Below are 25059 nucleotides of genomic sequence, written 5' to 3'. Positions count from 1 at the left end.
TCTGCCTCTGTTTAGTGGGAATAAAAGCCCTGTGATCATCGCAGCGCTTACACTGAGGAAATGGAGAATTTGTAACTTAAATACACAGGGAAAATGTTGAAAACTACACCCTCATTTTAGTGGTTGTTTCTCATTTCTAGTTAAGTGTCCTGTTTCTAAAGAACTCATTAGAGCCAGTGGTTCCTAATGATGCATGGCAGTCTCAGTGGTGACTCTCTGTAAACTCGAGAGGATTGTAAAAGAAAAATGTCTAAATATAAAGCCTGTTTGATATGTGTGATATGGTTCTGCTTAAAGTTGAACAGCGAGGTGACACTTTAAAGCTGCTGCAAAATGTTAAATGTGCCAGTATGTATCCTGTTTAGAGTCAGTCTTGAAACTACTCTTGTAGTTCTTTGAATATCATTCTCTGATGTGCAGCACTGTTCTTGCCACTTTGCATCTAAAATTCTGCAAATATATAATTTTGCACTAATATACTGCAAATAAACATCCTCGGTTTAACGTTACCTTGCTCGCAGGACAATCCCATCCTACCAGGGCCACAGATACACCTCCCGGTTACTGGGTGACACTGTCCTCCTTCCCCACACGTGCACATCTTAGCACAGTCTTTCCCATAGTATCCACTTGGACAACCTGCATGAATAGATATGCTTTCATCCATATGAAAGAACAAATTAAAAACTATGCATGTATTAATTTTACAGGCATCTGCATTACTTCAGTTGATGTCGACCAGAATTTTGTAACGCAACATAAAGAATGGTTGTATCAAAAAAAGTCTCTAAATCAATCCAGTTAGATTCAATTTTATTTATATAGGACTGAATCAAAACAACATTGACCTCAAGGCATTTTATATTGTAAGATAAAGACCCTACAATAATGCAGAGAAAATCAAGGTTTGTCACTTGGTGACAGTGGGAAGGAAAAACTCCCTTGTAGCAGGAAACCCCCCCCCCAGTAGAACAAGGCTCAGGTAGGGCAGCCATCTGCCGCAACTGGTTGGGAGTGAGGGGAAGGTGACAGGGTAAAAGAAAGACTGTGACTCTAATCAAGCTATAAGTATAAGTAGGCAGAAATATGACTCGCAAATATGACTTTTATTAGAGGACAAGGACATTCAAGCTTTCTTGACTTACTTGAGCTGCAGTCGCTGCCTATGAAGCCAGGAGGACAGTAGCAGGAACCAGTCCTGAAGTCACAGCGACCACCATTGATGCAGCTGCACCTGGACTTGCAGTTCGGCCCAAAAGTCCCCGCTCTACATCCTACAGAAAAACCAGACACACAAAACTATTACTAGCTTAAATTAAACATATCATTGAGTCATGCAAATCTAAAGTGTAGCCAAATATGTACTCCGCAGCAATAGTTATTTCATTAGACTTCCTGTTTTATTAAAAACTAAATAAATAAATGGATAATAGCAGGTGCGTCTTATTAGCCAGTGGTTGCAACAGAAGATTAACAGTATACTTACTTAGCCCACATCGCGGCCCATAATAACCGGGCAAGCAGCTACATTTCCCCGTCACCGGATGGCACTGCTCTTGGTCTCCTGAACACTGGCACAGCTTGGTGCAGTTTTGTCCGAACACTCCAGCAGGGCAGGCTAAAATGATCAAACCGGCAGCACATCACGCACATTAGCACAACAGAAGAATGTAAGAAGCAATTTTTGGGATCATTTACCTTCTTTGTTCAAAGGTGAATGATAAATCTTCGATGCACAGGTCAGCTGAACAACTAACCTCTCATGCCTGGATCAAAGACAGTGGTATTGTATTATGCTTATAATTTAATATCTTTATAATATATATATGTTTGTGTGTAAATATATATTCTGATTTTTTGTTTGTCTGAAGCTCTCCAAGCGTCAAATGGAGCACAGAGATTGAGCTGGGTTGAGTCGGCTGTGTTCTTACCAATGGAAATACTGATACTGATTTAGGAATGAGTGCTGCCTGAAGAAGAGTGCGCAGCAGGTTGTGAATCAGTGTAAAAAGACCTAAAATGAACTTTGTGCTGGGGTGCTTACAGGTAGCTGTGTCGGGTATTTGCCTTCTGACCTGAACCTACCATTGGTAATATCTAAAGACGTTTGGGGCTGCAGTGCAGTTTAAAAGCATGTTAATTAGTAAGCTTTCAAAAATCCTATTGTTAATTTATAGCCTAAAACGTGTGTATTAATTAAAGCTTTGTTAAAAGAAGATACATATTTCTGGATATAAATAAAATAAATAAAAATGAAAAGGAATGAGCCTCAAATGCAGTCTTAATTTTTCATTGTTATCCCTGATGGGCATTGCACACCCGAAAAGAAACATTGTGCAGATATCCATAGTGCTCGTGATACAGCAGCAGATAAGGCCTTTATGCACACATTCAATAGTATGTGGGAACAAAGACGCATGCCGTTTCCCTTTCCTTCCTCAGATTATCCTGCGAACATACTGGGACATTCAGTATTGACTGCTAATGACACCAAAACTCGCAGCAACTTTCCCTGGTGCCCAAACCCAGGCAAACACAGAGGGACATTCTTTCACACACCCTGTCTGCATACATACATATGTGCTCATCACAATAATGAATGAAGTCCCCAGACAATCAGTCATAGGGAACAAGATGAATCTGTGAACCGAGCATGTTTTCGGGTGAGACCGCAGCACTAAGCTACTCAGTCAGGCAGCAGCAGGCAGCGTGGGGGACAGATAAGAAAGGACTCCAGACTAAAGAGGCAATTACGGTGCTGTCATTATGCATGTCTGCCTTCCAAAAGCCCTTATCCGCCGCCGAGGAGACAAAAACAATGCCTTCTGTTTTACTTGGCAACCGGTGTGTAACATTTATCAGATGTCTGGGGAGTGTGTGAGGAGAGGAACGGAGCTGAGGCCGTAAGGAAGGGGAGGAGGGTGGGTGAGTAGAAGGCGCGGTGAAGGGCTGAGGAGGGACGCTGCTTATATACACTCCTTAAGGGTACGGTTTGAATAATGAAACATTCTCACAAGCACACAATTGGTTTGTTTCAAGGCGACAGTCTTTTTATCAACAAGGTAGCTAAATGGCCTCAAATGTAAGCCATGTAGGTATACTCTCCTGACTACCTGTTACAGGTAAAGGACATTAGTGAAAGTCTGTGGATATTTAAGATCTAAAAATTGAGCAAGCAAGCCACTAATCACCTCATGATTAGAATTCATTCAGACAGGTTTTGTTTTCCTTCTTACTTTTCTCGCAGCCAGCCCCTGTGAGTCCAGCTGGGCAGCCACAGCTCCCCGTCTCATGGTGACAGGACACTCCAGCCTGGCACTGACACCGCTGGGCACAGGAAGCACCGTAGAACCCCGGGAGGCAGGCTGTCAGTCAATACACACATCACACACACAGTCACTTCACTCTTATGTTCTTTAGTGCCAGTTTCATTCAGCCGCAATTTCCTCAGTCCTGTACGCACTCACATTTGTCACACCTGGCTCCTCTCCAGCCTGGCACGCACTCACAGCGGCCTGTCACATGGTGGCAACTCGAACTATGGGCACAGTCACACCTCTGCTCACAACCCTCCCCGAAGAATCCCTTAGAACAGGCTTCAGACAAAAAACACAAGCGCTTGCGGTTAGCATGCAACATCGCAGCCAAGGATGCACTTTTAGAAGATGTTTACCTTTTATATGCTTGGAAGGCTAACTGCACAAACTGTTTTGACATACCATGTTATAAGCTATCGGCTTCTTTTCCTGGAGTAAACAAACCTTTCTGCTGCTGATATCCAAATGTTAGCAAATGGAGCACAGGGGCATGCCTGTCTCTCATGATGTTGAGAGACAGGCTACAATTTTATGTGTCTTTGAAAAAAAACCCCGCATCAGCAGGTACTAGATTATGATAAAACAACTATGCTGTAAGTATAGGAAATCACCTGACTGGCAGAGGTCTCCTGTCCAACCATGGAGACACACACATTTTCCTGTCACTCTGTCGCATCTCCCTCCATTCATACAGGGGCAGACCTCGGTGCAGTTCTTTCCATAACGTCCTTCTTCACACTCTGGGACAGATGGAAAGGAAGGTTAAGAGAAAAGTTACATTCAAGTAATAATTTATCACACAAATACAACATGGCTTTTCCAAGGCACCAAATTATGAAGACAGGGACAGAAAGACAAAATATTTAATCAAGAAAAAAAGTTTTGTTTCTCTTAGCTTCCCTACAATGTGCATTCACTATCCCCCTATTACATACACCTTTTGAGCAGTGAGTTGGACTTTCCGGTTGCCTACAGAACTGCCTGTTTCACCACATAGATTCAATAAGTTGCTGGAAACATTCCTCAGAGATTGTGATCCACACTGACATGACACAGTTGCTGCAGATTTGTCAGCTGCACATCCATGATGTCAATGTCCCGTTCCACATCCCAAAGGTACTCTGTTGGATTGAGATCCAGTGACTGGGGAGGTCATTTGAGTACAGTGAACTCACTGTCATGTTCAAGAAACCAGTTTGAGATGATGGAGTTTTGTGATATGGCACTTTCTCCTGCTGTGGAAGAAGACATCAGAAAGTACACAAACTGGTCACAAAGGGAATGAAAGCATTGAAGGCTGTGGTGTTTAAACAATGCTCAGTTGGTATGAAGGGACCAATAAAGTATCCCAACAACACCAGCCTGAACTGCTGATACAAGGCGATACAATGTCCTATTTGAATGTTGCAGCAGAAATCAAGGCCCATCATAGTTTTTCAAATATTCAGTTTCTAATTCTGGTTAACCTTAGTGAACTGTAACTTCAGTTTACTGTTTTGTAGCTTGTCACACCTGGCGCCCAGTAGCAGAAGACCTGGTGTGCTCTTCTGCTACTGGGCGATCGTGGCTCAAGAGTTGGCAGTTCGTCTTGTAATCGGAAGGTTGCCGGTTCAAGCTGGCTCGGACAGTCTCGGTCGTTGTGTCCTTGGGCAAGACACCCTATTGGTGATGACCAGAGGGGCCGATGGTGCGACCTGGCAGCCTTGCTTCTGTCAGTCTGCTCCAGGGCAGCTGTGGCTACAACTGTAGCTTGCCTCCACCAGTGTGTGAGAGTGAATGAATAGTGGAATTGTAAAGTGCTTTGAGGGCCCCGAAAAGCGCTGTATAAATGCAATCCATTATTATTACTGGAGTGCATCTGCTTCAAGGTTTGATGTGTTGTTTGTTCAGAGATGCTCTCCTGCCTTCCTTGGTTATAATGAGTGGTTACTTGAGTTAATGTTGCCTTCCTGTCAGCTTGAAGTGGTCTGGCCCTTCTCCTCTGACCTTTAAAATCAGCAAGACATTTTCTCCCAGACAACTGCCTCTCATTGGATATTGTCTCTTTTTCTTGCCTTTCTCTGTAAACAATAGAGATGGTTGTGTGGGAAAATCCCAGCAGATCAGGAGATTCTGAAATTCTCAAACCAGCCCATCTGGCACCCACAACCACGTTTAACGCTGCTTAAACCTTTCATCTCCATTCTGATGCTCAGTTTGAACTTTAGCAGGTGGTCTTCACCATGTCTACATCCTTAAATGGAATGAGTTACTGCCATGTGATTGGCTGATTAGATATTTGCATTAACTGGCAGCTGAAAAGTTGTAAAAAACACAGTTTAATCCGTAGTACTGTCAGACTCACCCAGTTCACAAGCTGCTCCAGTCCATCCCAGTGGGCAGGAGCACCGGCCACTGATCCTGTTACAAGTCCCTCCATTTTGACACAGACATTGACTTGAACAGTGCCCTCCATATCGTCCTGCAGGACAGGCTGAATACACACAACATAGTATAAGCATTTGAGTTTTGACTGCAAACGTTCTATTATATTTTTCTAGCCTTTCTTATATCATGAGTTCATTTCTGCAAGTGCAGTAACTGCGCCAAGAGATTCCCGAGATAGATAACATGACTAACGTCGGTTTTCAGAGTCTGCTGACTGATATTTACACTGCCAAAAAGTTCTACAACACAGCACAGTGGTTTGAAAAATAGACTTCTTTGACATTACGGTCATCATGCTCAGTAATTAGCAGTTTAACTGATGAGCCACTCACGCAGTTGGCACCTATCTCCGGTCCACCCAGCTGTGCAGCTGCATCTCCCAGTCACATGGTTACACTGGCCTCCGTTCTGACACTCACAGGTCTGACTGCATTGCTCTCCAAACTGACCCTCTGGGCATTCTGCCACACACATGCAGGCACACACACACATTCAATAATATTCAAGTTGCATTCCTAGAAAACAGACGTGAGAGCTAATTGGTCATTTGAGACATTATGGTTTTTAGCACCCATATTGTAAACGCAGTAATAATCAAAGTCCAAGATGGCATTTGGGGTTTAAGAAAGAGGAAAATGCAATAATGACAGAGGTGCATGATTAAGTCATGCTCGTGGCTTTCTGCTCACTCTGGTTCTGGTAGTTAGAACCACAAAATGGCTGTGGGCGAGAGGAAAGTCTTGAATAAGACTGCAGAATGACAGACTAAGGACTTTAGTGGGTATTTCACTGGCTTCATTAAAACAATGGCATGAAATCCTCAAGAAACTTCAGCCTGAGAACACTGGTTAGCTGCTAAAGTCTCTTCCAAGTTGAGCTCTCCCTTTCCTAATGTTGATCGCTATATACATGTGGGTGCATTTATCCAGAATAGACTTCAATTAAACCATGTATGCCAGAGGGCACTCTTGCGCTCCCTCCTTTCTCCACCCTTACCCATCCCTAAAAAAGTAATTGGCAATGTCTCATTATAGAGATAATTGTTCACAAACACTTCATAGCTGAGTTTAAGGAGAGGATGTCGTGATGGGCTGCAGTGAGGGCCTCCCTCACACCCTGTTTTAATGATGTGGCTTCCATTACCCAGAATGCAGTGTGGTCCTGCCCAGCCGGCGGTGCACAGGCAGGCTCCTGTGATGTGGTGGCAACGGGCACCGTTCCTGCACTCGCACATCTGGCCACAGTCAAGACTGTAAAAGCCGTCCGGGCACACTGTGGGCCGAGATAAAACATCCGACTGGTTAGAACTGGCAGCTTCAGAAAAAAGAGGAGAGGAGAAGGTTTAGATGCCAATATTTTTTTATTTAGTTCTTTTTTTTTTCCTTTCCCACTCTCACTCTGTTCCCCTTCTTCCTACTTTCTCTCTCTGTCCTACTGAAAATACCAATATCAAATTGCAGTACCACACTGCGGCTGTTGCAAAGCGTCTGCGTTCGTTAAGTGAGCTCATGTCCCACATGTGTGGTGGATCTGGGCCACATCAAAAGTTTATGGCGGCTCGGAGGCCGTTCCCTCTGGGAGGGGGGGGGGGGTTAGAGAGGGCACAAAGAGCCGGTAAATAGAGCACCTGCTGAGTCCACAGGCCCCACCAACACTCGACAAAACAAAGCCTGGTGTTACTGTACCCACACACATACACACACACGACAGTGCTGCTGCAGATGCAAGGCGATGCCAGTTTAAGGTCTGTTTCCCATTCTCAAGGAAAGTTAGAGAAATCGCTCGAGTGTGTGTGTATAGTCAAGTGACACTCACAGAGTTTGGTAAACACAGTGCCTCCCCATCCAGAGGAACCTAGCCAGAGGTTGCGGGATGAATGAGCCTTTCCACTGCTTGGATGTAAATATTATCTGTAAGCATGACTTCACTAGAGCAGGAAAGAATGACTCTGTTTATTCACGGCCTATATTTTTGATCGGTCAATTTGTCACCGTGGAGATCACAGGCAAACTCGGATGATAGTCGTATCCTGCAAAACAAAAACTTCACCCACACGGGTCTTTATTTATGGGAACGCTGCTATTTCCCTGCCAAAGCATGGACTGACTGACATTTCTCTCTTCGAGTACCCTCTTCTGTTTCCTGTTGCAGCAGTGTGCGAGAAATGGTTTGCATAGAGTCTGTCCAAATTATCTCAGCAGCCAGCAGCTCTTTCATTCCGTTTATATACTACTTCTTCTGTGAATAAGGAAAGCAGAGCGCAACATGACCAAAGGAAGCCACAAATTGGCAAAAATGTGTAACTTGGTGGTTTCATGTATTATAAATGCCGCATTAGTCAGGGTGTTCCCCTACGGTTAATGCATCATACCCTCCTGCTCTCGCTCAAATTGATGACGGTGTCCACTCCTCCTTTTTTTCTGCCTCAAGGCCTCAAATTGGGAAAAAAGTATCTTTGCTGCTCAGCAGTTTCTGGCATGGCCGTCGTTGTGTTCCCACGCTGACAGCATGACGTCTTTGACTCTCTCTGTAGTGGTTAGGCTGTGATGTTATTAAAGCTAGCCCACTGAGGATGCTGTCATTTTAATGCAGCTGTACATTAACTCTGTGGTAGCAAAATCGTCGGTTTATTGTCTGCTGTTTATTATTATCATAGCGTTTGCTGACACCATGGCAACAAGCTGGCATTGCTTGTCCTGCAGGAAAAAATGCCTTAGTGCCATTACTTTGATATATCGTGAGCACCTCAACACATCTCTGCTGCTAAAATATAAACAGAAAGCATCTCAGATGAGTCATGTTCCCTTTTAATAAGAGGAACAATAAGCCCATCAACAGATGTAGCAATTACTCTCCTTTTCAGCGGACAAAGTTTACAGCAGCGCGCGCACTTTATTTTAAGTCTTTAGGCAGTTGCACAATTTTGAATGACAAACTTTGTATTTGTATACACCAGTAGGGGGCGACTGGTTTCCATATTAACCACAGAGCTGCAATCTGTCATTTGATATGAGCCCAGTGTCTGCTAGTGTTTGTAAATGCAGAGTCTTCCCTCTGAGTCTTTGTTTATAGGTAGGAACACAGGATTCGGTCCACCATCACACACAAACTCACACACATACTGTGTGCCATCATTGAAAGACTCCATCTCGAGACTAAATGAGCTCTTTAAGACAGAAGGATTATTTCCAGATCCCCGGTTGTGTAAGAGCCACTGCTGTCAGCCCATAAAGCAGGTCCAGGGACCACACAGCCAGGGAGAGCAGACCACAGAAATAGAGCGGATAGAGAGAACTCAGAATAGAACTTCCTGGTTCTATTCAGGGTCTGCGTACACTGAAAGAGGTCAATGCTGCAACAACAAAACGGCCCGGTTTCTTCAACAAGAACACGGATGTTCAATGCTCCTCAGACCACAGTTCTTTTTTACTGCAACAAAATGAACTCTGTTTTGTTTTTGTTTTTTTGATGCAGACATCAAAGCTGCGGACCAGAAGCGCGGCATGATCGGCTTTAATTGAAGAAGCTGTGTGCTGGATGCATGTCAGGCCTCTTTCCTCCAATAATACTTGATGGGAATGCTTAGCATCAACCTCAGTACCACAAGAATGCTGAACACAACAAGGCCTTTGGCCTTATCAAGCTATCTGAATCTTGTGGAGCCAACTACTTTTGTGAATAACAAGATCTAAGTTCTAATGAGAAGTCATTTTGTTCCCTTTAATTCTTTGAAACCGATCAAGTAAAGAGGTCTTTACGTTGTCAAGCCAAGGCCTGGCTTTTCCTGAAGGAAGAGGCTCATTAGAACACTGAGAAACTGGACACCTTTGTTTGAGGGGAATGGGCCTTCAGAAACTAAAATCTAGTCAGAGTGATAGCTCCATTTCCACAGCAACGTCCAATCAGACTGCAGCCATTAACCTGTTATGACTAGGGATGTGAAGCTCTCCTCTGGTGTGGCATGGCTGTGATTTACAATGCCCTGTGTACTAGGGAGGCGCTATGAATTTCTGGAACTAGTAGTACAGTCACAGTAAATCTTTTGCTTTGTAATAACAGTAGGCCACTTCAAGTCAAAACAACTCTATTACATCGTTAAAACTCTCAGACTGTCGTTAGGTCTTGTAGTTCAGGACAAATACAGGTGAATATTTGTTATGTGAAAGGTTTGCTATGGCAGGATGCTGATACAAATTATATCTTGGAATTCTGAAATGGTTCGCTCATGATATTATAAGGACAGCGGGACGAGTCGCGGGATTTGGCGGACGCTTCACTGAAGTTGGAGAAAAGATTGAAGAATGTCCTGCAACACCCTCTAGTGATGAAAAATAAAAATGTCAGCAGGAATGGAGCGGAGCGTTCAGTGTGGACCGTTTTAAAGACGCAAAGTGTTAATGCCATAATCTTACATCAAACTAGAATCAGGAATTACATTTTGCAAAACATTTACATTTGTGATAAAAAAAAAATGATGGGCCAAACTATATTGGTAGTGATTTGGGGCTTTTTAAAATAATTTATTAATGGTAAAAATAACTGACTGCAACTTCCTCTTGCTCAAGCTAATATATGCTGATATTATGTCAAATAAAGCAAAGAAAAACATTAAATCCTCAAGAAAGAGAAAGTGATATATTCTCCACTTTGGCTTCAATTGCGTATCTAGAACATCAGTGATGTCATGAGCTCACCATGTGACCCATCACATGGTATTGCTTTGTGTATGTTTTTTGTTGAGACTGGTCAGCTATTATAAAAATAAAGAGAATTTGCAGACAGTCATACATGGGACACACAAATCTGGTTTCACTAAAGAAGTGATTCTTGTGAAAACTAAAAAGTTCCCATAAAACTTGACCTTGAGCATGATTTAGGCAAAAACTCAGTAGGTGATCATTGTGTGCAAGGTTCACTAAATTCTGACGAATCGTGCAATGTAGTGCATAGATGGATGGATAGATGCATCATAATCTCATAAACACAACAGTCCACCGGAGGCATCAGTTGAAAACAAGAACAAAATCAAAGGAGTGTGTTTATCCATGATTTGATCAGTTCAAGTTTGCAGGGAAACATTTAAATTACTTTGCTTAGCTAAAGAGGATCGACATGACATTCTATTAAAATGAGACATCCGCTTATGACGGGACTGCCACAGACATATTTTGGAGTCAATAGTGAATAATGTTGCATGGTTATCCAGAGTACCGGAATTGCAAAGGCTTTCATTTCTTCTCAGGGATGGACTAAGTTTTGTTCACATGCAGCTGCAAGCGAGGGAGGCAGAAGGACATGGCGGATCTCAAAACGTGGATTACTTCTGGAATTAGGTTTAAGAAAAAAAAAAGATCCTAAGGGTTTATTCTTGAAGTGAGAAGGAACCAAAATCACTGTTAATAGCTTAAAGTACATATAAAGATACAATTATAGCCACATTTGTGTCTAATAATGCAATTAAAAGTTCCTTAAATCAAACTTTCACTCTAAAGCCAGTATACCAAAAAAAGTTGTACAAGTGATTTAAAAACATTTTTGAGATTTTTATGGCTGTAGCAAGGTTGGGGCTACATAAAACAGGCATATTAGGAACACAATATATATTTATGTAAAGACATAAGATTAGAAATAACATCAGAGACAACACATGGCTTACTTTTCTCACAGAAGGTGCCCGTATACCCAGGAGAGCATGTACAGGCTCCGCTCACATGGTCACAGAGGGCTCCATTCTCACACTGGCACAGCTGGGCACAGCCCCGACCATAAGTGCCATTCATACACTCTGTGAATTGGAGCATGCACATTACACAGTCTCTTGACTGTCCAACTAAAAAAAATGCCAATCCAAAAAAAACCCCAGAAGACTCCCCACATGTGTCTCCATCTATCATTTTAAACAGAGATTTATATAACATGTAAAATCTAAAGTTATACAGTATCAGGATCAAATAAAACATTTAAACTGTATTGTGCTTGTTAAACATAAAATCAAAAAAATACTGACTGTGGTGCTGTAACTGAAATGGCCCCAAGGTGGCAGCATTTAGTAAAATATACAAAATGATACAAAATGATTTAGTAGCTAAGGCAATAACTTACTCTTTTCACATCGGTCTCCTGTGTAGCCGGCCTCACATGCACACTGACCACTGACTGGGTCACAGCCCAGAGACTGTTCGTGGCACTGACAAGAACTGGTGCACCCTTGTCCCCAGAAACCAGGATCACATACTGCAAACATTACAGTGAAGGGTGAGTTATTTTCTCTGCTACTCTGTCAGATTCTCTTATTTTTGTCTCATTTGTTTACATTCTCACATGTTGCACAATCGTGGCCTCTTTTTCCAGGAGGGCAAATGCATTTCCCGGTCTGTGGGTCACAACTGGCATCAGGGTGGCAAGAGCAAGGTGTTAGACAGCCTGGTCCATGGTACCCAGCAGGACACTCTACACAACACAGGTGATTAATCAGAAAACTGATTCTGTCATGAACTTTCTATAATTAAATATAATTAAAGTGTTCAAGCAAGTCGAGGAGATTACAGTAATTTCAAAATCCAAGTGTGACATCATCATTTTTTGTTTTTGTTTTTTAAAATTTGAGGTTGAATAAGTAAAAAAAAAAGTTGTATGCCTCATTAAATATATTATCATCAGCATTAAGGTCAGCTACAGCTTACACATTTGGTTTATTAAATGATTTTTTTTTTTGTTTTAATCTCAGAAATTTCATGCAAACTCACTGTTTTGGCAGAGCTGTCCCATGAATCCTGGCTCACACTCACATGTACCGGTCTGCTTGTTGCACGAGCTTCTGTTCTGACACTCAGGACAAGAAGACTGGCACTTTGACCCCCAGAATCCATCAGGGCAGTCTGGGAAACAGCAAGTACCTTTCACTTTGATAGAGCAGTACGCAGTATTTATGTTTTTAACTTCTCAGATTTAATACACATTCAAATATTGTAGAAATTGTAGTAAAGTGCAGTTTTGAGCCATCCACGATTTTTTTTAATATTTTGCTTTCAGACTTTTTTGTCATTTTTTTAAAGTCATCCTGAGCAAAAGTGCTCAAGACTTTTTGTAGGTCTCTCAAAGTTTTTCTTTGGTCATTGACTGCTTTTTAGCTCATTGTCAGTCCAGTCCTGAGATAAACCAGTTTACACAAAATGCCAAAGACAACACAGTTTGAAAGGAATAAAAAAGGTATTTTTACACCAACAGAGGTAACTCCAAGAATCTGAAACCTTTCCCATATCGTCATGGTGAGCAGAAGAAGTGGGAGTCCTAAAATGATACTTCAGAGCAGTAATTGAAAGTTGTCCTTAAGAAACAGGAAAAAAATCCAACAACCATCTGACACAGGACCCCAAAGATCCATCTGACTCTTCAGATGAACAAGCTACTGATCACTGAAGCCTCATCAAAAATGGTGTCAGTGTGAGGACGGCAGTCAAGAAATCATTCTTATGGAAGAAAAAAACAGGGAGAAAAAAGGCTGAGTTATGCCAAACTACACAAGACCCACACTGAAAATCAGTGGCAACAGGTCAGGAATAATGAATCCAAATTTGACATTTTTGGTCCAAATTATTGTTTATATGTACGAGGGAGGTCGGGGATCTTGTAAAAAGTGATGGAGTTATGAAAACATGAGATTTTGATCCACTATGGAAGATCATCTGAAAAGTACAATCATACAACGATTCCAAACACACTGGTAAATCAATAAAAAATATACCTATATGGAAAAATATCACAATGGATCACTATCAGTTATGGACTGGCCTCCGCAGAGCCCAGACCTCTACATTACTGAAGCAGTGTGGGATCATCTTGACAGAGAACAGAACAAAAGTCAGCCAACAGCTTTGAATGTCCTTCAAGAAGCCTGGAGAACTATTCCTGAAGCCTGCTTAAAGAAACTAAAAGAAATATTGACTAAGGGAGTTAATGTTGTTTAAAGTTCGTCATTAAAGATATTGACTTACAAGTTTGTTAGGTGCAGTGATTTATTTAAAAATGTCCAAACATAACATGGAAACCCAGTATATAAGGCAAAAAATGTTTGTACAATTCTATTTGTGTTTTTCCCAGCAAATTAAAGGAAAAGAGGGATGGCTCAAAACCTTTGCACATTTCTGTAACTCTCTGAGAGGGGTAACAAATGTCCAGCCTGCAAACAAGAAAGATAATTGATTGTCTTCTTTCTATTATTATAGGACATTGCAATAATGAATACCTTCCTGGCACGAGTGTCCCATCTTTCCATCAGGACAGATGCATTGTCCAGTTATGGGATCACAAGGAGCTCCACTGCAATCACAGGTCAGAAGACAGTTCTCTCCATAGCTTCCAGCTTGGCAGGCTAGCAACACAAAATACACAACAGACATGATGTAACAGGAGAAAAAATAAAAGACTGGGTTACACAACAGTGAAAAAAATTATTAAGAGAGGCAGCTGGACAAGTGAAAATGTTGAAATCATAATCACTTGATGCTTATTTATTCAGCCTCTGCCAAAAGCTCCTGCTGTAATAACTGAATTAAATCGCCCCTGTCATGACCTGGCCTGCAACTTAAGCTATGGACAACCTAGAGAAAAACGAAAAAAAACTTTTATTTGGGTTGCAAACCCAGCACGCCTAGGCTTGGACTGTGCACTAGTCCTGACACATGGTAACTCTGTTATCTTAGTCCGCTCCCCAGAGACATAAAGTGATGTTTTTACCAGAGGCTCCTGAGCAATATTCAGCATCACTCTAGAGCACAGTACAGAGGGTTGAACTTTCCATCAACCAGCAGAGTAAACAGCCAGAGGGCACCCTGCTGTACAGGAACCCTACTTTCTAGTTGTGTAGTTTGCAACAACAAGAACACCTGCACTGACCAGGTGAATTCATAGATGCATTTCACCTACTACATCCACGTAATCAGTCAAAGCTATCAAATGATGAATAGAAGAAGGAGGCGAGGATAGAGGAGTAAAGAAAGATCTGTATGCTTTGCAGGAAATTAAAAATGTGACAAAGCTGAGCAAACACATAACAAAATGCGCTGCTTTGAAAAAGGCACACAGTTGCACAAGCAACAACTATGCAAACTATAAGCATGCGTGCTGACACGTGTCAGTATGCCGGCCCACGCAGTTCACAAATTCACACACATTATTACACTGTGCGGTCTTTCACTATAAAAGCTGTGACCACATGAGTGCACTGTGGAATCGAGCTCTGTGGAGAACACTGCGTTTGCAGAGGTTAAAAGGAACGAGTGATATTATTAATGCGAGCCAAACATCTGAAAATAACTGCACTGCATACGTTAGACGTCAAAATAACTGAACATGTGCTCTTACATTGGCTTTTACAAAGTGCTTTAAATCATTTTTTTTTTTGCTTACCCAGTTGACAGTTATGTCCGTGAAGCCCTGCAGGACATTGCTGGCTGCACTCTCCAGTCTTGGGGTCACATGACCCTCCACCTGGACAGTCACATGGCTGCTCACAGCCGGGCCCGAAAAAGCCTGGATCGCATTCTACAATGAGACACGCGGATGCATAAAAGATTAAGATGGTGTGCAGTCTCTAACCAAATATCTTGGATACCTTCATCGAGTAGAAGCTTGACTGTTAAAGACCACCGACAACCTCCTAAACTCTTCTTCTTCTACACACTATTATACTAAAACTGTACTGCAAGGAAACAGCAAGACTCCCCTTTGTAGCTCACATTAGAGATGCGTTACTGCAACTGGAAACATATTTGTTCATGTTTAGAACCTTTAAAACAGCTGAGAAAGTAATACGCCCTCGTCTCTGTTCAGCATTTGGCTTGAAAATGTAACCAAACACAAATCTTAACCACTTCATTCCTGTCAAGGAATAAACGTGCTTTTTATACCTTGTTCACATCGTGGGCCGTGATACGCAGCCTTGCAGAAACAGCTTCCCGTTTTGGGGTCACAGGCGGTGGAATGTTCTTGAACACAGTCGCACTCCTTGGAACAGCCCGCTCCGTGCGTCCACCTGGGACAAGCTGAGAGGTTTTAAAAACAGACAGAAAAAGGCTGATAGTATGGAAGTAGAAGGTTAGATTATCCTCTTGTGTTTGAGTAATACTACACAAAATCCGTTCATTAGACACTTATATAACTGTTGATAGCTGCAGAAATGCTGCACTAAACCAACTTCACCTTCTGTTGTCTAAAGTTTAGCTGGTCACAATTTCATGGAAAAAAGGAAAATATATTGAAATTAAACATTCTTTGCTATCGAAATGCACTTAAAAATGAGCCAAACAAACACACCCAGTCACCATGTTATGACAACGATAGATTTCTGCTGGCTGAAGTCATGTGACTGCTGCCTCCTGTTTCTCCTGATTTATTGAACTTTGACTCCTCTGACTGTTTTTGCAAGTACTTTAATTTCTGCTTGTATATAAACGCATTTAATAAACAGATTTAAGTTTTGTGCATGACCTTTAAGTCTGACAATTGTTACAACCCTGTGGGTGAATCTTGCCAAAACTGTCCCCGCACAGCAACAAAAGCTGAGCTGCACTCCACCCTGTCCCTCTCGATATTGGCTTTATGTTAGGTGCAGCTGCAGGCTCCAGTTACACCCTCTCCACCCTCTCTAATGTCCCGCTGCAGGATGAAGCAGACAGCTGTGAGAATCTGATAATATGCCTTGTGCACATTCTTCCATCATTTAGTTGGGTCTAAGAAGAGCGAGCAGCTTCCACACTGAGAAATTAAGAGTAAAACTGCTGTCGCCATGTCCTTCCGGAGGCTTTGGAGCACCCCGAAAGCAATGGGGGACGTCAACATGGTGACAGAGGAGCTGAAGAATCTTTATTACAAGCGGCTGCTGCCAGTAGAAAAATACTATTCTTTCCATCACTTTCACTCACCAAGCTATGAGGACGCAGACTTTGACAACAAACCGATGGTGCTGGTGATGGGTCAGTACTCAACAGGAAAGACTACTTTTATCAGGTAAGCTCAGGACTTGGATCATTAAAAAGAAAAAGGGGAAAAAAAGGATCTGCATGCATTAACTTGCCATGTTTTAAACAAAGGGAGATAACAGTGCTGGTTTGCACCATGTGTGTCTCAAGGTATCTCATAGAGCAAGATTTTCTTGGTAGCAGAGTTGGGCCAGAGCCAACCACTGACTGCTTCACTGCCCTCATGTATGGAGAAGTCGAGGGAATCATCCCTGGGAATGCCCTCACGATGGACCCGAAAAAGCCCTTTCGCAACCTCGACCCTTTTGGAAATTCGTTTCTGAACAGGTGATGAGCGTTCACAGAGGAGAATTCCTGTTTGTATAATGTACTGATAGGATTATGCTTTGCCATTATTCCTATAAATGAATCAAGTAATCCTGAAATGCATCACATTTACAGGTTTCAGTGTGTTCAGATGCCAAATCAGATCCTTGAGAGTATCAGCATAATTGACACGCCAGGCATCTTGACTGCTGCTAAAAGAAAACTGAGCCGAGGTGAGGCTGAATGTCTTCTAATTTCCCTTTTAGTGCCAGAGGAAATTAACAAGCCTTTGCTTCTATTAATGTTGGACTGTGGGAGCAGAGTGATAAATGTAGTAGACCCAGTGAAGTAGGAACATTTCAGCCAGCAAAATTCAAACACTTGAAGGCAGAAGCAAAGCTGATGAAAGCAGTATGACTTTGGGCTGGCAGGAGATAAGCTGAGAGGAACTGAAAAGCCTTTGCTTCGTTTTATGGACACATTTTTCAGTGGGTGTAACCGAAATGGCTTGAAACCAGTGAGGACCTCTGGGATGTGTAAAACGTTCCTCGATGGCTTGAGGCTGTGAGGCTGTGTTACATACAGTCTTAATGAAACCCCTATGTTTCTGTTCCTTCTCCCCAGGCTATGACTTCGCAGCAGTGCTGCGCTGGTTTGCAGAGCGTGTCGATCGGATCATCCTGCTGTTTGACGCGCATAAGCTGGAGTTTTCTGATGAGCTCACACGAGCATTCGAGGCCCTGTGCGGTTATGAGGACAAGTTGCGTGTGGTTCTCAACAAAGCTGACAGGGTGGACTGTCAGTATCTGATGAGAGTGTATGGCGCCCTCATGTGGTCACTGGGAAAAGTGTTTCGAACCCCTGAGATTTTACGGGTTTACATCGGATCCTTCTGGTCAGAGCCGAGGCAGATGTGCGACCACTACCAGCTGATAGAGTTGGAGGAGGAGGATTTGTTGGCCGATATAAGGAACCTGCCACGCAACGCTGCAGTACGCAAGCTGAATGACCTGGTGAAGAGAGCGCGCTTAGTGAGGGTCAGAAATCAGCCGTTATGATAAATTCCAACCGGTACTTTGCATATACAAATCCAGCTGCTGTGGTGACCTTTATGACTCCCTTGTGTTTCTTCACAGGCTCATGCACACATTATCAGCTATCTGAAGCAGGAGATGCCAACCATTTTTTGTAGAGAAAGCAAGAAGCATAATCTGATCTACCAGCTTCCCGTGATTTTTAGCAAGATTCAGCAGCAGCATCGTGTCCCAGCTGGCGATTTCCCCGACTGCACAAAGATGCAGGTCAACAAAACAACTTCTTTGATTATTGTTTAAATACCATATTTGTTAGATTTCATTCACTCTAATGTTCTGTGTTAGTCTCACATGCGATTGCACACATTTTCAGGAGAAACTTTTGGGGCAAGACTTCTCAAAGTTCAAGAAGCTAAAACCGAGCCTTATGGCCTCCTTGGATAAACTCCTCAGCACTGACATCGCCAAGCTGGTCCCCTACATCCAACAACAAGAACAGAGAAAGCGATCCCTCCACGGAGTGCTGGACGGGGAATTTTTGAGAACATTCAAGCCCGAGCATTACAGCAGAGACCCGTTCAAAGAACCTCCCATAGACGAGGGGAGCGAGCTAGATTTCGATGAGTGGGTAGTGGAGAAATACAAACCCAAATACGATGAGATTTTCTACAACCTCAATCCAACTGAGGGCAAACTTAGCGGAACCAAAGTCAAAGAGTGGATGACAAAGACTCTTCTGCCCAACTCTGTGCTCGCTCACATCTGGAGGCTGTCCGATGTAGACGGGGATGGCATGCTGGACGATGAGGAGTTTGCTTTGGCAGTCCACCTCATCGAGGAGAAAGTGGAGGGCCACTGGCTCCCCAGAGAGCTGCCTCCACACCTGGTGCCACCATCAAAACGGCCAAGTGAAGCAAGCGACGTGTCGGTGTGAACTTGTCATCCAAAGGAAACGGAAAGCTGAGAACGTGTATTCATTACAAGTAAAATTAATGCAGATTTTTTACAATGTTGGCAGTTTGAGTACTATGAAAACTGAAGTGTGTGTGTGTGTGTGTGTGTGTGTGTGTGTGTGTGTGTGTGTGTGTGTGTGTGTGTGTGTGTGTGTGTGTGTGTGTGTGTGCAAACCTGAAAACGTATTAACAGCTGACACAACCTAAAGCTTACTGTTATTGGTTATGAATGATTTGATTTTGAAGTATTATTCACACTTTTTTTTGACAACTACGTTATTGTTGTCATCTTATAAGGAAACACAACAGCAAATATTATCAGTTGCATGGACAGTCTCTCTTCAGCTAATGCAGTAAAAGTTTCATATTCCCTGACTGTTAAGCTTTTCTTTAATATGTGACATTAAAAACATTGACATTGCTATCACCAATATTTTGAACTCTAACAATTCTCACTCACCCAGGTGGCAAAAACGCCCATATAATCCTGGAGGGCACAGGCAGCCTCCATAGAGACGATGGCAGTGCACACTGTTGGGACAGTTGCACTTTCTTCTGCAGTGCCTCCCAAAAAAACCCTTTGGGCAACCTGTGAGCAAGAATAATGCCAAATAAATTAGTCCCTGCTTAGATTCAAAAATACAACAGAGCCCACATGCCTCATTTGTGAGAAGACATCTTTAATAATGGTAATGACTCATTCAGCACACACTGAAGCAGAGTACAGGGCAGTGATTTCCAAACCCTGGGATATCAAGATGAATCTAGTTATTTATAAGATAATCACCCTGGTATGAAACAAGCTTTAATTTATGTTTTTTTTCCTTATCTTTCTAGCATAAATCTTTTTAATGACTCGTCAGTTTTAGAGGATAAAAGCATTCTGACAGATGTCTAATCACATAGTTAAATTCATGTGGAGGGGGTCGCAAGCAAACTAGACCCAGGTGGTTGCATGCGTCTGTAGGAATGCGTGTATACAAACCATCCTCGCAGAGCAAGCCTTGCACCCCAGGGGGGCACAAACACTTGCCAGTCACAGGGTCACAGGAGCCTCCATTCTGACAGCGACACAGGCTGTTGCAGGCCTGTCCGTAGCTCCCCTGTGGACAAGCTGAAGAGAAAGGAGATGAAGATTTTTTTTTTGGCTCAAAAAAAGTTCAGTGTGGAAATCCAAAGATATATATATATTTTTTTTTTTTTTTTAATTTGAAAATAAACACATCAAAAGCTAGAGTTTTGGTCTAGGCAGTAAACACTTTCAGCTTCCGTCCTCTCTTTCCTGGTGTTGTGGGTTTGCCTGACTTTCTTAATCTCACTGGCCTTGTTAGCAGTTCTGAGAAGAAACAGCTGGCTGTTTAAGACGTGCTCAAGTATTCTAATCCATCAAGTTAACTGCTGCTTAACTTCCATATCGCAGCTTCTTTACAACAGTTTTATATCGCAGGATGAAATTGTTTAAAATAGTGTAGCAACGGCAGCACCCTGTGGAACAGGATAAGAACAGGAAATAGTTCAGAATGAATGAATTAATATATAAATGAAGGGACAAGACGTATTTAGAGAAATCATAATAATATATGAAAAAGGCAGTGAACAGGTCAGTAGGCAAGGGTGTCGTTTTGTATTGAGGTACCCTCTTGACCAGGTTCTCCCTAGAAAAAAAGTTTGTAATCTCAAGGGACTTCCTGGTTAAATAAAATAAATACTGAGACAACATGTATAACAAAGAGAGCTAGTTTTAAACACCATAAATACTTGTAATGCTTCAACAGCAGTATTAAGAGTTGGCACACTGCTTCAGCGATATGATTCAAATATAATTCAATTATTTGAGATATGGGAAAGAGTAACCCAGTTAATTATATATTTTTTATATATATACAACTTCATACAATAAAAATGTTATATGTCACAATTTTTAAAGACCATACATGGCCCATATTTTTTTTCCTTATAGCCCCCTATGTTGTTGCCTACTGCACCATTCCCCATATCTTTGCCTCAGGCAGCAATATTCCTCATCTACTCCACCTGAAAATGCTGCCCAGGCCCATCACCTTCAGGGTGTGCATCTGAACACTGCCTCCCTCAGACTCTCGTTTCAGAATGCTTCTAATGGACTTATCACACGTGGCTCTCCTCCTCAGGTTCAGACCAAAAGACAGCCATTAATCACAGAGCTGGATGGGAACAATGAAGCTTTGCTTTGTAACCCAGTAGTGGACATCCTTGGCCTCGGGCTGTGCTCTTGCTGTGGGTCCTGGCCACAGTAGTAGCAGACAAATTGATTCCCCTGGCCCTCTTGTGTTCTGGAGCCCATAAACAACACAGCCTCCCACACAAGAGCCGTCAGGCTTTGATACATGACGCTGGATCGATGCACACAGGGAGCTATGTCATCTTTCTTTAACTAGACCATACTGCTAAAGGCAGTTCAAATAGCTCTGGGAAAACATGTGCCTTGTGATACAATCAAGGCTATGTGCATGCCCGTCTATGCTGTACTGTTCAATGTACAACTGAATCAGATATGTGATCTGGACATGACTCATTCGCTTTGGTCAATTTTCCCATACAAATAAATAAATAAATGTCTCCCCTTCATCCCTTTCTGTCTGAAAGTGAGATGAGGAGATGATCATGTGCCACTTAAAATAATGGTAAATATGGAGCCAGTTTCCCCTCTAAGGCTTTGTCATAATGTGTCATTTGTATACGAAATACTTTTATAAAGTCACAATTTTTTTTATTTTTTATGCAAAATAAGCCAATGAGATATAGCCTAGTATTTACAAATCCCACCATATAGTTTTTATTACTTCTGGATGGAGCAAAGTCTTCATGCTAAGCTAACTTGCTACAGTACACTGATGACAGGTGGCACATGATTTATCCCGAAGGACAGTGTTTGTGTTATGATGGAAAGACGTCACTTCAGAACACTTATAAAGATCCTCACTCTCGTTGCAGATGACCCCCGTCCAGCCAGGCAAACATTCGCATCGGTCTCTGTTTTCGTTGCACGCTCCATGCACGCAGTCTTCACAGCTTACACTGCAGTCCTCCCCAAATGAGTCATCTAGACACACTAAAAAAGGAAATTCCAAAGGAAATTCCTGAAGATCATCAACATTTAATAGGAAAACAAAAGGAGAGTAATAAAATAATATTGATCTGGTCAGGCACAAAGTGCAGACTCAGCACACATGCTTTGTTTTTCTTGTTTTGGGGTTTTGTTTTTTTACTGTACCTATGTGACTTTCCAGTCTGAGCTCTCCCCTGCGCTCTCTCAGGATCTCTAATACTTTTTCACTGTCACCACGGTGACTACCATCATCGTCGTCATCATCTTCGCTGCCGTAATGGGAGCGCAAGGCTGCCGTGTACTGCAGGAGCTGAGGAGCATTGCGGAACAGCAGGTCCGGTAATCTGCCAGCCTCGAGCTGCACTTCCTCATCTTCCTCTTCTTCATCTTCCTCTTCCAGCTCTCTGCCGTAAAGAGCTAAAGAGACCAAGTACAATGTTATATGTCAAGAAGAAATGCAGAGTGGTATTTGGAAAGCTGAAAATGTTACTCACACACGCAAGAGCGCCGGTCCTCATTCAAACGGAAGCCCTGTTGACAAAAGCACTCGTACGCTCCCACAGTGTTGATGCAGTATTGTTCACAGTCCGAGATCTCTGCCAGACACTCGTCAATGTCTAACAGAAGAAAATGCAAACATAGTGCAAGTATATGAAAAGATAGTGTAGCACTGCAAGATGACACAGATATGGATTTTTTTTTTCTACCCATCCAGAAGTTGCACTTGACTGTACATCGCTTTTTGAGTAAAATGTTCTTTTTTCCCCCCTTTTCTAGTAGGAACTGGCCTTAAAAGGATTAATTTTTCAGGACTCACTTGGTAAATACGCTTTTTAGAATTTGTGTCATACACAGCTTTGCCACAACACAGAAAACCTTAATAAGTACCAGACTAGATGATCTGCTAAGAGTCCAACCTTACCGTCACAGCTGCAACCGTCTGGATTTAGTCTGTAACCAGGCCAGCAGCTGCATTCATAGCCGCCTGGATAATTTTTACAGAAGTGGCTGCAGCAGGACTCCTCACTCACACACTCATTATTATCTGTGGAAAGTATTAAAGAGCTGGTATGAAGAGATCCTTCTGAAGGACTGAAGCACAGAGCCAAAACACATTAAATAAAACAGGTGAAAACAAAATATATATATATATATATATATACACACACACACACACACACACACATGTATAGAAGGTCTGACCTACACAGGTCTTCCTGTCTTGGTCAAGCTGGTAACCCTGGTTACAGGAGCAAAGAGGGCCATTGGTGGTATGCTCACAATGATGAGAGCAACCTCCGTTGTTCTTCTCGCAGCTGTTTACAATCTCCATCTCAATGCCTGGAGATGAAAGGATCAAACCACAACAACAGTACACAACCACAGATGAAATATAGGGTCAATGACACGGGGCATTTTTGGCTAATAGTGACTCTGTAAATCACATTTAATTTTGCATTTTATATGCTCAACATAAATACCTAATGAGAGTATGATGGATTTAAAAAGGATATAACTTAGGACTCGGTTGAATTTTGAGGCATATCACGCATGTCAGTCCTGTGTGCTACACTGAAATGTTTACAAGCAAAGTTTTGTGATTCAAATTAAAGAGCAGTTTACAAGTAACCTGGTATTTGCGTTTTGTTCTGTTGTTAGCAGAAAAAAAAGAAAATGATTTTAGAATGTGCAAGCTGCACCAGCCTGCGCTATAGTGTGCAGTGGTATTCATATTTATTTAGCAAAGGAAAGGTTACTAGTTAAATTCCCATTACAGTCAAAAAATCCCTTTGGGGTTAAAAATAAAAAAACTAAGGCACATTTGAATCAGAACATTTTCAACAAAGTCATTCTGAAATGATGTAAGTTGTTCTCTTATTTGCATAATAAAAAGCACTCAGCAGTCTTTACAGTTTGTGGAAGGTAGGCTGAAGTTCTTACTTACGGTAGCATTGTTTAGCATCAGCACCGAGTTCAAAACCCGGATGACACACACAGCTAAAGGAACCCAACATGTTGACACAACCATGGGAACACTTGGCATGGCCAGAGCTGCACTCATCAATGTCTATAAGAGGCAAATATTAACAAACTTTAGATCCTGGTATGACAAATGTCAACAGATACACCAAGACATGTAGGCAGAAACACATGAGCATGAGAAAAGTCCACTGATTGTGTCAAAGATTTATCTACTGTATTGCAAAACTGCAGAATATTATTCAGCATCATATTAAGAAACAGCGGAGGTAAACAGGATTTCAGTGTTCATGAAACTTGTATCCTGGAACCTGACTTTCTTGGTCGAGTAGCAGCTAAGTCTCCAACCAAATCCAGAGTTCCTAAAACAAGTAGATGTGCGCAGTCCTGTGGAAAGTTAATTACAGCTCTCAACATCTTGCAGAACCACAATTAGCTATAACATTAAGTAACTACTTTCCATATGAGTTTCTCACAATGTAGCGGAGGGAATCTGGCCTACTTTGAATGCTGTTTCATTTAATTGAGGTCTGTAGGCATTGATTTATGCACAGTTCTCTTAAGGTCCCATCACAAAATTTCATTTAGGTTGAGATCTGGGCATTGACTGAGCCACTGCAGGACCTTGATTATTTTCTTTTTCATTTCATGTCATTCTGTTATAGTTTTGCTGCTGTGCCTGGACTCATTGTCCTGTTTCATGGCTCAATTTCAGCCATGCTTGACTCTGCAATCCCATAAGGAAAAGAAATAGTAAAAACTTATAAAAGACTTGCATAAGATGTGGCCTACTTCATATAGTGAATCATATAAGGCTTACATGATTTACTCATGAAAGTGGCCACTTTCTCATTACTTTCATATATTGTTTTAGTAAGTATCCAAAACATACAAGTTTCATTTATATAATTTTTCAAGGGATCTTATATCTTTTTTCACTTTTGTATGCTTTTCATATAAGTTTCACACAAGACA

General features: G+C 42.0%; 2 protein-coding genes across 3 annotated transcripts in view; one reads left to right on the top strand and one right to left on the bottom strand.

Annotated features, from left to right (window-relative positions):
* Positions 1-25059, bottom strand: part of egfem1 (EGF-like and EMI domain containing 1) — a 55783-nt gene that overhangs the window by 5565 nt on the left and 25159 nt on the right. Inside the window, exons 9-32 of one of the 2 annotated variants that reach the window (XM_012921870.4) lie at positions 24050-24172; positions 23308-23445; positions 23027-23149; positions 22599-22721; positions 22270-22521; positions 21979-22107; positions 20002-20130; positions 19477-19605; positions 15653-15787; positions 15153-15287; positions 13990-14115; positions 12491-12622; positions 12066-12194; positions 11847-11978; positions 11401-11529; positions 6888-7016; positions 6077-6205; positions 5662-5790; positions 3929-4057; positions 3468-3596; positions 3237-3365; positions 1487-1618; positions 1146-1274; positions 511-639 (exon numbers count right to left, since the gene is read on the bottom strand). In XM_012921870.4, the coding sequence (XP_012777324.3) occupies positions 511-639; positions 1146-1274; positions 1487-1618; positions 3237-3365; positions 3468-3596; positions 3929-4057; positions 5662-5790; positions 6077-6205; positions 6888-7016; positions 11401-11529; positions 11847-11978; positions 12066-12194; positions 12491-12622; positions 13990-14115; positions 15153-15287; positions 15653-15787; positions 19477-19605; positions 20002-20130; positions 21979-22107; positions 22270-22521; positions 22599-22721; positions 23027-23149; positions 23308-23445; positions 24050-24172 (3228 nt within the window). The remainder of the gene's footprint in view (positions 1-510; positions 640-1145; positions 1275-1486; positions 1619-3236; positions 3366-3467; positions 3597-3928; positions 4058-5661; positions 5791-6076; positions 6206-6887; positions 7017-11400; positions 11530-11846; positions 11979-12065; positions 12195-12490; positions 12623-13989; positions 14116-15152; positions 15288-15652; positions 15788-19476; positions 19606-20001; positions 20131-21978; positions 22108-22269; positions 22522-22598; positions 22722-23026; positions 23150-23307; positions 23446-24049; positions 24173-25059) is intronic. The other variant, XM_076892259.1, reaches the window with a different exon arrangement.
* LOC101470158 (EH domain-containing protein 2) lies at positions 16405-19441 on the top strand. The gene is made up of 6 exons (XM_004561388.4): positions 16405-16751; positions 16874-17050; positions 17165-17262; positions 17654-18066; positions 18166-18330; positions 18437-19441. The coding sequence occupies exons 1-6, from the start codon at positions 16531-16533 to the stop codon at positions 18995-18997; spliced, it is 1635 nt and encodes a 544-aa protein (XP_004561445.1). The 5' UTR covers positions 16405-16530; the 3' UTR covers positions 18998-19441.

This window comes from Maylandia zebra, linkage group LG14, assembly GCF_041146795.1.
Source record: "Maylandia zebra isolate NMK-2024a linkage group LG14, Mzebra_GT3a, whole genome shotgun sequence".
Lineage (NCBI taxonomy): Eukaryota > Metazoa > Chordata > Actinopteri > Cichliformes > Cichlidae > Maylandia > Maylandia zebra.
This window is presented reverse-complemented; position numbering and strand designations above follow the sequence as displayed.

What these genes read in the sequence shown, in the direction of transcription:
- LOC101470158 (XM_004561388.4), top strand. Translation starts at nt 16,531, where the DNA reads ATGTCCTTCCGGAGGCTTTGGAGCACCCCGAAAGCAATGGGGGACGTC. An exon ending in AGAGAGCGCGCTTAGTGAGG is followed by an intron (nt 18,067 to 18,165) that starts GTCAGAAATCAG and finishes GTTTCTTCACAG; the next exon opens with GCTCATGCACACATTATCAG. An exon ending in CCGACTGCACAAAGATGCAG is followed by an intron (nt 18,331 to 18,436) that starts GTCAACAAAACA and finishes ACACATTTTCAG; the next exon opens with GAGAAACTTTTGGGGCAAGA.